Raw genomic sequence first — 14,175 nt, 5'->3', positions numbered from 1 at the left:
CATCAGTAAACTAACAAAGGGAAAGTCTGTCTGTCTGCTGTTACCTCTCTCTCTCCCTGTTGCTCTGAATTTCAATATATAAATGAATCTCTCTTTTTTAAATTGTAAAATGTTAACTAGTTTATTTTAAGCTCCTTCTACTTGCAAACCTTAGTGAATACTTCTGAAAGACTGTATGAGCTAGTGTATGAATGTGTGAAAGGATGGTGGTAATTTATAGGATTTTAGATGACTTAAAGTACATACATATATGGGTTTTTTTTAAAAGTTATTTCAGAGGGAGAGAACAAAGACACACACACACACATTCAGAGAAAGAGAGGTCTTATATGGTTGCCTACCTCTTCGGTACCTACCACAGTTGTTGCTGCTAGGCCAGAGCAGATGCCAAGAGTCGGAAAGTAAATGCTGGTCTCTGAAATGGATGGTGGAGAATCTGTTGCTTGAACCTTCAACACTGCCTTTCATTGACTGCATTAGGAGGAAACTGGAGTCAGGAGTGGGAGATGGGTATTGAACTTGGGTACTCAGATGTGTGATAGAGGTGTTATTGTTGACATCCTAGTCATTAAGCTAAATCTCTATGCTTGGTTTGGACTTTTTAAAGCAAACTCTATGGAGTTACATATCAGATATATCAGATGTTTGTTCAGAAAAGTGGTTATTTAAGAAAATAGCAGACAAAATTGGGTACTTTAAACTCAGTTGTGTAGATCTGATCGCTATTTATCAAGTTATGAATTCAGTATTTTGTCTGAAAACAACTATTTGAAAGTCCATTGGATGGTGATTTTTATAGATGCCCAAAACACACTGGCCATTGTAGATAAGTGTGAACAGACATCTCATTTCATCATATATACAACTAACCACAGAGACCTGCATAGTTTGAGTGACTGAGTAATGAGCAAGAAAAGATCTGCCACAGGTATCAGAGGTAAATAAAAGTGTAGAGCTACTGAATAAAGCTGAGAAAATTCAAATAATTTTGATTTGGCACTTTTTTAAGGAAAAAAAGGTTTTTTTTAATTGGAAAGGCATATTTCCAGAGAAAGAATAATCTTCCATCTGCAGTTTCACTCACCAAATGGTCGCAACAGCTGGAGCTGAGCTGATCCAAAGCTGGAAGTCATCAGGCAGGTGAAGGGGTCCAAGCCTTTGGACCATCTCTGCTGCTTTCCCAGGCATTAAACAGGTAGCTGGCTGGGAACTGCAGCAGCTGAGACATAAACTTGTGCCCAAAATGGATGTCTTTGCTTGTAGGTTGAAGATTAGCGAGTTGAACCATAGTGCCAGTTCTTGATTTGGTGCTTTTTTTTACAGATTTATTTTTATTATTATTTTTTTTTATTGGAAAGGCGGATATACAGAGAGGAGAGACAGAGAGGAAGATATTCCTTCCGATGATTCACTCCCTAAGTGAGCACAACGGCCGATGCTATGCCAATCCGAAGCCAGGAGCCTCTTCCGGGTCTCTCACACCTCCCTGGGTGCAGGGTCCCAAAGCTTTGGGCCGTCCTCGGCTGCTTTCCCAGGCCACAGGCAGGGAGCTGGAAGGGAAGCGGGGCTGCAGGGATAGAACCAGCGCCCATATGGGATCCTGGGGCGTGCAAGGCAAAGACCTTAACCACTTGTGCCACTGCGTCGGGCCCAATTGGGCGCTTTTTGAAAATGATTTTCTCTTAGAAGGGAGAAAATTTTAGCCATAGTTGCTAATTTTATTTTGTTTAAGGGTTACTGTATTTGAAATTCAGAGTTACAGAGAAATGTCTTCCATTTGTTGGCTCAATCACAACATGTCAGCAATGACCAGAGCTGGGCCATACTGGAAGCCAGGATCCAGGAGGTTCAACAGATTTTCATATGGGTGGCAGGTGGCCAGTCACTTGGGCCTTCTGCTACTTTTGCGAGTTAGCAGGGAGCTAGATAAGAAGTGGGAGTCCAACTGGTATCCATATTTGGACGTGTTGTATCTGCTAACTGTCAATACTAACCCCTCTATTTGCAGATTTAAAAACATAAAAAACTTTCTGTTTTGTCTGCTGTTAATTGTTTTTTCACAGCCACCAAAAAGAAAAATAAAATAAGAAATCAGTGCAAGTTCCAAGTGAATAATTTATAAAAGAGAGATTTTCATTGTTGTTTGTTTGGGTTTGGTTTGTTTCTTGATTTTTGGCTTCTGTCTCTACCTGTTAAAATCAGAAGGGAAAATTTGCTCATGACCTCTAGCTCTGGGATGCTTGTAAATACATTTCACAGTTTATTATTATTATTATTTTTTATTACAAAACAGACATTAGGAACACTATTTTCTAGAGAAGTATCCCTTTAATATAGAAATTGTAATGTGAGTTATATAATACCAACAGAAAGTTGAGAATTTTGGTGTTTACCTAGAATCTTTTCTATTTAATTTTTGTCACCTTGGTTATATTTTACTCAAAAAGCACAGAATAGAGAGCAACAAAACATTTGTATTTGAAGGCAGAAGCAAAGTGTTCTTTCTGGGTGTCGTTGCTAAATGTCAGGGAAGGTAAAAATGAATACACATGGACTTGAATATGAACATGAATGTAAGCATTCTGAGATTAGATGGCCTTAGATCAATTTTAATTTGTATCTCAAATGAGATAAAACAGCTTTACCATCCAAATTATGTGAAGTCTGTAATGAAAAGAATCTGTGGGGCCTGGCGCGGCACGGTGGCACCAGTGGTTAAGGTCCTTGCCTTTCACGCCCCAGGATCCCATATGGGCGCCAGTTCTATCCCGGCAGCCCCACTTCCCTTCCAGCTCCCTGCCTGTGGCCCGGGAAAGCAGTCGAGGACAACCCAAAGCTTTGGGACCCTGCACCCAGGGAGGTGTGGGAGACTCGGAAGAGGCTCCTGGCTTCGGATTGGCATAGCATCGGCCGTTGTGCTCATTTGGGGAGTGAATCATCGGAAGGAAGATCTTCCTCTCTGTCTCTCTTCTCTGTATATCTGCCTTTCCAATAAAAAAATAGTAAAAATAAGTCTTTAAAAAAAAAGAATCTGTGGGGTACAGGGGTGCGGGTGCCACTGCAAGGGGATGTCTGTTGAACTCTAAATCTCACATGTTTTTCTGAGCGTATTTTTAATCTTTAATGCCTTTAGTTTCATATTTTATAAATGAGAATTATTTCTTTTTTTCTTAATAGACTGGAAGGAAAGAAAAAGGAGACCCTCTAAACATTGCGATTGATAAGATGACCAAGAAAACAAGAGATCTCAGGAGACAGGTACTGTTTTTTTTTGTTGTTTTTCTTGTAAGCACATAGTACCTAGTAATGATTTCCAAAAACCACCTTTGAGCTGATGTGCAGGTCGCTGTTCATTGTGAAGTGTTCATAGGTAAGAAAACATTTCATCGGCAAAGTAGAGATGGGTGAGCAGAGAGGTGCTGGCAGGAAGGAAACCACGCCCAGAGGTAGCCTGTTACTGCACAAACACTTCCCAGGGTAACATCTTTATTTATTTATTTTAACATTTTGATAATCTTTACATAGTTAATGAGGGTAAAAAGGTTCAAGGGCTACAGGAAAGTGGGTAAGACTATTATTTTTTCCATATTGTTTCCTTGATGTTTAAAGAGGGGTATTAAGGGAGAAGGCCCACCCAATTTCCCACCCTCCCCAGGTCCCGGATGTAGGTTATGCTTTGAGGTTTTTGCTCAAGTAGATTTGATATTTCAACAGTTATGAATCGCTGCCAATCTTGCCACTCCAAGCACTATGAGGTCCTTGAAGAATCCACTGGTTGACATAGTCCATCATAGAGTCTCTGTTTGCCCCGTATTTCACTGCCAATATATGGCTGAGATGGTTGGTTGACCTGTTCCATCTTCTCTCTTTTCTTGGTTAGGGTTCTGAGTCCAGCATTTTGATTGGGGAGATCTCCAAAGAAACTTTGTCTGAGGTGTTCTCAAACCAGATTCTTGTATGTGCTAGCAAGTATAGGGCCCAGCACAGTCCATCGCCCTGATCAGCTGGTGGTTGCAATTGCTGGGTTGGTTCTGTTTTCACTTCCAACTTCCACTGGAATCAATGGGTGTTGCAGTCCAGCCTGGTTCTGCCCAGCACATACTCGGCCCTCGCATAAACCAGTGGGAGCTGCAGCCTAGTTGGAGCGCCCCACAATAACCCCCACCAGGCCCGCCCCCTACCCTGGTTTGCCAGTATGTGTAGCAGTAATCCAGTCTGTCCCACACCCCATTCCACCCCAGCCGCTGTCCTAGTTTTATGCCCCCCCATGGAAGTGGAAACCCAAGAGGGATGAGCCCACTATTTCCCTCTGAGGCCTCTCCCACTCCCAGATTATGCACTTTCCAGATAGTTCTGTGGTTTGACTTCAGAACTAGCCCCCAGTGCCAGCTTCCGCCAGCTGATGCTGTGGCTAAGCCCAAACAACCCTCACCCACTCTAGTTTTGTTTGCACCAGTAGGAATAATCAGCCCAGCCTGGCTTTTGCTTGATCTAGTCCACATGAGACGTACAGGTACTGTAGCCCTGCCCAGTCTGGTCTGCCCCCACCCCAGCCCATGCTCTCCTGTGGGAGTAGCTGTCCAGCAAAAGAACCACCCCTTAATCCCCTGCCAGCTCTGCCCCCTCCCTTCCTTGTTCTCATGCTTGCTGGTTGGGCACTGTGGTCTTTTCCGGTACTGGCTACCTCACCTTGGCATTCCGTATTGTGCACTAGTCTTTGTTGCGACCGAACCTGGCTCGACCCACACTGTTCCTGTGCTTGGATTTGCCGGTGGATGATGTGGACATATTCAGCCTGGTCTGCCCCCGACCCCTGCCAATTGTATGCCAGTGGGTAACTTTCCATGGCCTGTTCTGGGCTGTTTCCTATCATGTTTCTTGCACTTACCTGCCGGGTCTGTGTCCTGCCAGAGGAGTTGCCCAGACTCCTCCATCAGAACCTCTAACAATGCCAGGTTTCATGCTTACCAGTGGGTCCATGAGCCAGCCCTACTCAGTCCACCTCCTGTCATAACAGGAACTGTGGTTTTTACTGACTGGCCTTCAGCCGAAACTGGTTCTTGCTGTTGGATGTTTCAGCCCAGCCATGGTTTGTCCATACCCACATATGGCTCGCACATGGTTCATTAGGGAGTTGAGACCTTGCCCAGTCCATCACACATCTATCCCGGTCCTCCAGGACACTAGAGGGTGTTGGGTTCTGGCCCAGTTTGGTGCATCCAGTCCCAGTCCACACTTGTGCCAAGGGAGACTACAACTGTTTCCAGATCAGAACGCAGCCCCCATTCCAGGCCACACGCCCCTTGGTAGGAACCTCAACCCAGCTATGGTTGTCCCCTTAGCTCCCCAACCGGGTCTATTCCCAGCCATAGATCACATGTATGCCAGTGGTTACTCTGACTCAGCTTGGCACAGCCCCTCACCTGTCCTGACCTCTGCTTTAGACACTGTGACTCAGCGTTCCTGGCTCACGCAGACCAGTAGGTACAAGAGCCTAGCTCGGCATGACCTGTTCTCTGTCCTGGTCTCTAGTTTTGTTTGTGGGCTAAGGTTTGCTCAGTCCTGCCTGATCTACCCTGTTCCATTACCAATTGAAACATTTGCCAGCTGTTGGAGCTACTTTGCCCAGCTTGTCAGACCCCCAGGTCTGGACCACATGTTCACCAGCAGGAGCTATGACTCATCAGGCGAGTTTCCCAAGTTCCTCCACTTAATCCACTCCCAGACCCAGTTCTCATACATGCCATTGGGTTTAGGCCAGTGTCCGGCGCAGTCTGGCCTTTAATTTGGCCTTGTATGAGCTGGTGAACGTTGCAGCCCGGCGCACCCCACACCCTATTCAGGATGCACATTCAGGTGCTGCTGCCCTAACCAGTCCAGACTATTGGGGGTTCCATTACCTGTGATTGATGGCAGGCTCCTTGGTCACACCTAGCTTAGTCCATCAGCATCCCAACTTGAGATAACCAGTGGGGCTAGAATTTTCACAGGATGTGGCCCACACATCCCTCACAGAATTTACCCCCAGTGTGGTTGTTGAGTGCTAGTTAATTTACCCCCAGAATGGTTGTTGAGTGCTAGTGACCCTTCTCCTGATCCATCATCAGGTAACATGATATAATTCTGCAGGACAAGCCCCAAGCCATAGCTTCTGCATGGACTGGTATTTGGTGGTCAGCATTGTTCAGTGATTACAAGTTTTACAAAGGAAGAGTTACTGCCAATGGGAATCTTTACGAAGGCTTCACGTCCTAGAAGCACAATGGGTTCAACCTGGAGCTAACTAAGCAGCGACTCAAAGAACCAAAACCCCAGAGCTCCCTGACTGGGTGGCCAGCAGGCAGAGCCTGGCACCAAATGGTGCACTGGCCACCCGAGGACAGCTCACCATGTGCACATGGTGATCCAGGCATGAGAAGCCTTGTCCTGAGACCCACCAGCAGCAGCCTGGAGGCTGCTGGAAGTTTAAACTCCCAGGCCCTAGGTCACGCCCCTCCCAATCCCATTCACTGCCTAATGAAGGCGGTGGGTGGGTTCCGAACCTGCCCAGTCATGGAGACCTCCCCCCTCGGCGTACTCACCCCGAAGGGAGCAGCTCCCAGACCCCAGGCAGGCCCAGGGACAGCTCACCACGTTCACATGGTGGCTGTCGTCTGGGATCCAGGCATGAGACGCCCTTTCCTGAGACCACCCCAGGTACCGTCTTGAAGTCAGTGCCTACTACCCTTGCTTTGCAGTTTTCCAAATCCAGGGATGACAACATCCTGCCTCTCATTTCAGCGGTTTTTCACTCATCAGACTTCCAAGGCATTAAATGATCAACCAGAAGACTAGTGGTTAATGAGAAATACAACTCTCAATGTGATAGGTGAAGCAAAATCTCTGGCCCATGGTGTTGTGGTACAGTGAGTAAAGTTACCTCCTGTCTTACCTGCATCCATGTGAATGCTGGTTTAAGTATCTGCTGCACTGCTTCTTTAAAGGTTTTTTTTTTTTTTTAATTGTAAAGGCAGGTTTACAGAGAGAAGAAGATACAGAGAGAAAGATATTCTACCCGCTGGTTCTCTTCCCAAGTGGTAGCAACAACCAGAGTTGAGCCAATCCCAAGCCAGGAGCCAGAAGCTTCCTCCGGGTCTCCCACCAGGGTGCAGGGTCCCAAGTCTTTGGCCCGTCCTCTACTGCTTTCCCAGGCCACAAACAGGGAGCTGGATGGGAAGTGGAGCAGCCAGGGCACTAACCAGTGCCTCTATGGGATCCTGGTGTTTGTAAAGCAAAGATTTAGCTACTGAGGCATCACACCAGTCATCTACCTACAAGGCTTCTGCTCCGGCTCCCTGCTGATACGCAGGGAATGTGGTGGATGTTAGCCTAGAGCTAGATCCCTGAAACCTTAAAAGAAACGTGTTCCACACGCTTGACTTCAGCATGGGGCGTGAACAGTGAATGGAAAGTCTTTGTCTTATCTGAATTTTTCTGTAACTGGTTTCAAATAAAGAAAATAAATCTTTTTTTTTTTCTTTTTGAGGGTAAGGGCTATAGCCTAGTATATTCCCTCAGCAATACAAATCTAGGAGAAATTCTATTTATCAAATAGGTGTTTTGTGAACAAGGAACTAAAGCAAGCTGATTAGTTCAATGGCCTAAGCAGTTCATAATACCTAAAAAAGATGTTGAATGCTTCTAGTACAGACATAAATGTGTGAATCAAAGGCTGTACTAAATGATTTGGATTACAAATGCATTTGAGGATACTTCAAAAGGTTTAACTCTAATATAAATTAAAATATGTTATCTGAAATATGATAGAATATTAAATTTAAAAGATTTTTAGGAAATGAAATTAAAAGATGTTTATTTTGGTGCAGAAAGTGTTAAAATCTGTAGTTTCTGTTATAGTATGCATTTTTCATGATCTATTTGAAGATTTTTTGCATGAATGTATTAAAAGAAGAGTGTGGCACCAAAATAAATTCATCCTTTCATTTTCCATTAACTTTTTTCCCTTTCACTTTTAAAGCTTTATTTATTTGAAAGTAGCATGGCATAGAGAGGAAGACGAAGAGAGATGGAGATACAGTGAAAGAAAGGGAGAGAGAACGAGAGAATCAATGAATGGGAAAGAAATCTTCAATCTGCTGGTTCACAGTCTAAACATTCATAACATTGGGACTGAATCAGGCCAAAGTTAAGAGCCTGTTCACTTGTGTGGGCGGCAGGAAGTCAGGGACTCGAGCCATCATGTGCTGCCATTTCAGGCTGCGTTGTACAAAATTATATCAGAAGCAAAACAGCTAGGACCCAAAGTGCTCCAATATGGAGTGTAGATATGCCAAGCAGTGGTTTAGCCCACTGTACCAACCATTATTCCCTCTCTGCATATTTTTTTTATATTACCTTCATATATATTTTGAACCATCACACTGTAAATATGTAGTTAGTATGTGCCAACTAAGAATGAAGTAAATACATAATTTTAAAAACAAATGAATAATGGCCTAAATTAGTCTGATGATCTTAATTTTGGTGAAGAGAAAATATCTCTGGTCAGAATCTCTTTTTAATTCTGAAAGTGTTATGTGAACAGAGATTAATGTTTTGTTGGAATTCTTTATTGTCTGTTTCTATGAGGTGAACCAAGTTTTTTGGATAGTATTCTTTCTGTAGAGGAGATAATGCCATCCATTAAGTTATAATTGATTTCTGCCTGGAGGCATCTTGTCTCCTACTGGTAGCTTTTACATATGTCCATCTCATTCACTAAGAGTTGATTGCATTAGTCAGCTAGAGCCAACTACTGCCTGTGGCATCACCTGCTATACATTCTGCAGCTGGAAAAGCTAGATTAGTATAACTACATTGGAGCATTTGCTCCTGTAGCAGATCTAGTACAGACAAGATGAGCAAGGAGCACGGACAGCAAGAAACAGGCATATTTAAGAAGTGAGAAAAACATACCTGCTGGGCAGCTAGCTCCTAGGCTGTCTTGAGGATATTGTCTGAAGGTATAAATGTACTTGAGCCAGTGTCCTTCATAGCATGAATATAGCATGGGTACCCTAATTGGTTTTGGGTATAAAGACTGTAGTTGTACCATCTAACTAACAAGCCCCGGTGGGGAAAGCATTTCCTTTTCATTTTACCTTAAATAAAAGCAGAATAAAGCATCATCTTTGTAGGCATTTGTAAATAATACCAAATATGGAGATAGTTCTGAAAGTCTGTGGCAAAATGGAATTAAAGCATAAGTTTATTGTGCTGTAAAAAATTCAAAAGCCATACAGTTTTTTCATGACATACATTTCTGATTAACTTTTGAAAGCCCCTGCAAACACATGAATTTAAAAATTTCTAGTAGCTTCAAAAATCCTGGGTTCATCTGCCTCTGCTTGTTCTCTTACTGTTGTCAAATCCCTGCTGATATGAAATGATTTGGGTAGAGGCAAACAGGATGGAAGGCATTGAATTAGGGACTTGGAGTCCTGGCACTTAGTTTGTCTCTGCGTTTGCATGGGCCGTGCCACTATGGAGTCTCCATTTCTTGTTCTCCTTTTCTTATGTGCAGCCAACATGGATCTTTAATGTTTCTTTGAACCGTATAAGATGGTGTGAATTCAGGGAAAATGATCACTTATTTTCCCTGCCAGAGATGTTATCACAGATATTAAAGCAGTGGAAAGATATCTCCAGGGTTTAACTAGATTGTCAGCAGGACAAAGTTCATGAATCGGGTCCTCTCTCTTAAGTCTTTTGTTTCTCATGGGAATTATCCCTTTCCATGAAGGAACCAGAACCTTTAGTTTCTCAACCCTTGGTGGCAGTTTTCTGTCCTCTTAGGAAAGGATGGATAATGTAATTTTGCCTTTGATGTTACAATTTCCAGGAAAAAGTTTGACTCTTTAGCCAAGCACAGTGGTAAATTTGAGGGTAGAGTCTCTGGTGGAATTTTAAATAATTAAATAGGACTCTCCTTGGAGCACTTTCTTAGAGATGCAGTATTCTCCCTTTAAATTCTTGCATGCATCTTAATTTTTTCCATACATTCCCTGAAGATGCAGAGGAATAGAAATTAATGAAGAGTTATTTTATGATATTAAGATCCAACAATTATGGCATAATTTCATGCCACATCTGTGGATTTAGTTCAAACATCTTTCTCTTCCACAATCTGCCTTTCTAGGACTAAGATGGTCCCCATCTGTGTGTTCCATCCCTACCCATATGTCAGGATATTTTTGTCTTTCTTTCCACCTCTTCTTTCTCTTCATATATACCTGTAAGTGGAACAAAAACCACTCTGATCTAAATTAAAGCTATATAGGACTTATGAGACGGAAAGTGCAATGACTAATTTGCTTGAATCAGGTCGGTCATCCATTTTGATTTGAGTAGCAAGTGAATTTGATTAACAGAGTTTAACTTCAGTCTGGATAGTCCCTGTGTAGCAGCAGACCAATGGATGCTACTGGTTCAGATGAGTGAACGGTTAAGATATGTCTGTTCTTCCAATTACTTAGAAATCTTTGTGAGAGCAGATCTGAAATGAGGACTTATCATTATCTACATATACTTTTCTATCTACATGTGTTTATTTTTTTAAAAGATTTATTTTTATTTTTATTGGAAAGGCGGATATGATTCGCCGGGACTAGAACCGGCGCCCATATGGGATCCCTGGCATGCAAGGCGAGGACCTTAACCACTGCGCCATCGTGCCGGGCCCCATGTGTTTATTTTTTAAGAGAACATTTACCTATTTGAAAGACAAAGTTACAGAGAAGGAGGGGTACAGAAAGAAATATTTTTCAAATGATGGTTTACTCCCCAAAAGGCCATTTCAGGAGGGTCTGGACTAGGCCAAAGCCAGAATCCTGAAACTCAATCTGGATCTTCTACAAGAGTGACAGAGGTCCACATATCATTGGACCATCTTCTTGTGCTTTCCCAGGCACATTAACAAGAAATTGGATCAGAAGTGAAAGAACCAGGATTCAAACCAGAGCTCATATGGGATGCTGGCATTTTTGCATCTGCTGTACTATAACTCCAGTCACCTATGTATTCCTTTATACATTAATTAAAAATGAACTTGCATAGGAGAAAAAAAGATGAAATCAAAGATTTCAGTTCTGCATGGGTGTGACATGTTGTTGTGCTAGGCTTTGAGTTTCCAATTCCAGCTTCCTGTTGGTATAGACCTTAGGAGATAGCAGGTAATAGCTCAGCTAGTTAGGTCTCTAGCACCCACATGAAAGCTCTGGATTGAGTAGTCAACTGCTGGCTCTTAGCCCAGTCTAGTCAAGGCCATTGTGCGCACTAGGGTAGTGGCACTACATCTAAGAACTCCCTCTGTGTTCACCTATCTTCCTATCTCAAATAAATTTGAAAGAAAAAGATTTCTAGAAACATTCATGACTTTCCACTTGCTCAGTCTTCTTCTTCTGCAGTGTTTGGCAGTGCCTTTCACTACTGTGACCCTGGAGCCTCCCAAAGTTCCGCTTGCCAAATTGAAAAGGAATAAAATCAATATTGATCATTATCTTGGACTTTCCTGGTGGAAGAAAGTAGAGTTAGGCTTGTAGATACTGTAAAAAAAAAAGTAATCAAGAGTAATTTCAAGAGTAATTGAATAAAAGAAATTGCTGCTTAAGTCGGGTTTTCAAATAAGTAGAACCTCTCAAGACAAAATACCCAAGGAACTGAGGAGTCATAAAGTGTTGAAGAGGTCATGAAAACCCGTGAGTATTATTTACAAATGATTGGCATGGATCCATCTTGCCATTTAAACTCATGAAAGTGGGCAGTGCTAAGGTACAGTCCTCTGAGAAGGTTTTTATTTGGAATTAAAAATGGGTTTAGGAGATTATAACTGCCAGTATTAAGCTTTATGTTCAGATTTTAGAGTTGTAGGCACAGCAGGCCCCAAATTTGAATTGTTGTCACTCCCATTATTCTGGAATAGGACCAAGGTGGCAAGAAAAACTTCTGGCTGACTTCTCATGAGGGCAACATGTGTAGGCCACCCGTCTCTCTAAGGACCTGGTTGGTCAGTGTCTGCCAGATGGGCCCACCTTTGTTCCTGCTGCACAGCACCTGTGAACTGTTTAAGCAGTGGTCTCTTAATTTATACTGACATGAATGCTACTTTATCCTGGTTATAATTTTGACTCTTTTATTATTCTGTTTTTCCTAGCTGATGAGCAAATTAGGACATGCATGTTTCTGTGTGAGAAGCTGATAAATAGCAATCATAATATTATGGTCTTGCTAAACTTAGTCATTCTCTTGTTCTCCCATAAAAATCCAAGGCCTAATCTTTTAAAATTTATTTTTATTTTTATCGGAAAGGTAGATTTTACAGAGAGAAGGAGAGATAGAGAGAAAGATCATCCATCCTCTGGTTTACTCCTCAGTTGGTTGCAACAGCCAGGCCGGAACTGATCAAAATCCAGGAGTTAAGAGATTCCTGCAGGTCTGCGGATGCAGGGTCCCAAGGCTTTGGGCCATCTTCCACTGCCTTCCCAGGCCACAAGCAGATTGAAGCAGCCAGGACACGATCCAGTGTGCAGATGGGATCCCGACGCTTGCAAGGCAGGGATTTAGCCACTGAGCAATTGCACTGGGCGTCCAAGGCTTACTTCCTAACCATTCACCTGAGTAGCTACCAAGCAATGGCCTTCCATGTGTGTCAACTTGAAAAAAGTCTGTTTTGTTATTACACTCAAAATAGTTTGAAAAGCCATTTATTTTTTTTTTTTTTGAAAGGCAGATTTTACATAGAGAAGGAGAGAGAGAGAGATGGTGGGAAATAGACACACAGAGAAAGACACTCCCATCTGTTGATTTACTCTCCAAATACTCACAGCAACCCTGGACCTGACTGGGCTGAAGCCAGGAGGCAGGAACTCAGTCCGTGCCTATCATATGGGTGATAAGAATCCTATATGACTGGTGACATCATGTCCCCCCTTCAGGATCTGGCTTAACGGGAAGTTGGAGTCAAAAGCCAGAACTGAGATGGAACTCAGGTTCTCCCACGTGAGACAGAATAATCTTAACTGCCAGGCTCAATGCCTGCCCCTGGATGGCATGTTTAAAAATTCTGTTTATCAAGGTCATTGTTGTTGTAGAGCGGGTAAAGCTACTACCTACGATGCTGGCATACCATATGGGGGTTAGTTCGTGTCTTGACTGTTCCACTTCTCATCCAGCTCACAGCTAATGGCCTTGAAAAGCAATGGAAGATGTCCCATATATTTGGGCCCCCACTACCCACAAGGAACATATGGATGAATCTCCTATCTACTGGCTTCAGCCTGGTCTAGCCCTAGCCATTGTGGCCCTTTGAGAAGTGAACCAGTGGGTGGAAGATCTTTTTCTCTTGGTGTGCATATCTTTCCTTCTTTGTTTGGTAACTCTGCATTTCAAATAATATAAATGACATCTTAGAGAAAAATTGAAAGTCATTTATAATTTTTTATAGTATTAATTTTCCTGTAAGAACTGTGGTTGAAAGATGGTCATGAGTAAGGGTTTATAAAGTCAGTGTCCACCACTTATGAATCATGATTGGCATGCACTAAATTCTTATAATGTGCCTGGACCTGTTCCTTTTTGTACATTGGCCACATGTACTCCTCACATTAGTTCTGTGATGTAGAAAAGGTGTTTGTCATGCCTTCTTACACATGAGGACATGAAATGAAGTAGTATATCTGCAGCCATATAGAATATGGTGTTAGGAGATCCTAGCTTAAACAATCTGCAGGATCTTTGATAAAAATTTATCATGTCCTGCCATTTTATAAGATCAGTGTTTGCAAATGTGTCACCCATGTATTAATCTACTCTGGGGGATACACGTGCAGAAGGGAGAAATTTATATAAATATGTAGATATGCCTTGTGATTTCCAACAGAACTTCCATTGCTGTAGGATTTGAGGAGGTGGGCATGATCCACTGCAGCCAGAAAGTTTAAAAATCTTTGGTGAATGTCAAAACTGTGGGGCTAATTCATGATAACGTCTTTCAGTTTACAGCTGTGTGGTTCACTGATTCTGCTTCTGAAAAAATGTTGTTATGTTTAAGTATCAGCCTTCTCAATGCATGAATTACAGTCATTACAAAAACATTCATAGAAGAAAGGAATGTAAAAGTTTTTAATTTTTTTTCTCACA

At 42.6% G+C, this 14,175-nt stretch overlaps 1 protein-coding gene across 7 annotated transcripts in view; it reads left to right on the top strand.

Moving 5' to 3' along the window:
• The window catches only part of CTNNA2 (catenin alpha 2), a 1,062,093-nt gene that overhangs the window by 811,184 nt on the left and 236,734 nt on the right, over positions 1-14,175 (top strand). For all 7 annotated transcript variants that reach the window (XM_040993624.1, XM_040993620.1, XM_040993627.1 and 4 more), the window contains one exon: positions 3,178-3,258. In XM_040993624.1, coding sequence (XP_040849558.1) covers positions 3,178-3,258 — 81 coding nt within the window. The remainder of the gene's footprint in view (positions 1-3,177; positions 3,259-14,175) is intronic.

This window comes from Ochotona curzoniae, unplaced genomic scaffold (genome assembly GCF_017591425.1).
Source record: "Ochotona curzoniae isolate NIBS_2020 unplaced genomic scaffold, NIBS_Ocur_1.0 contig_883, whole genome shotgun sequence".
Taxonomy (NCBI): Eukaryota; Metazoa; Chordata; class Mammalia; order Lagomorpha; family Ochotonidae; genus Ochotona; species Ochotona curzoniae.
Note: the sequence above shows the minus strand (reverse complement) of the source record. Positions and strands in the feature narration are given on the sequence as shown.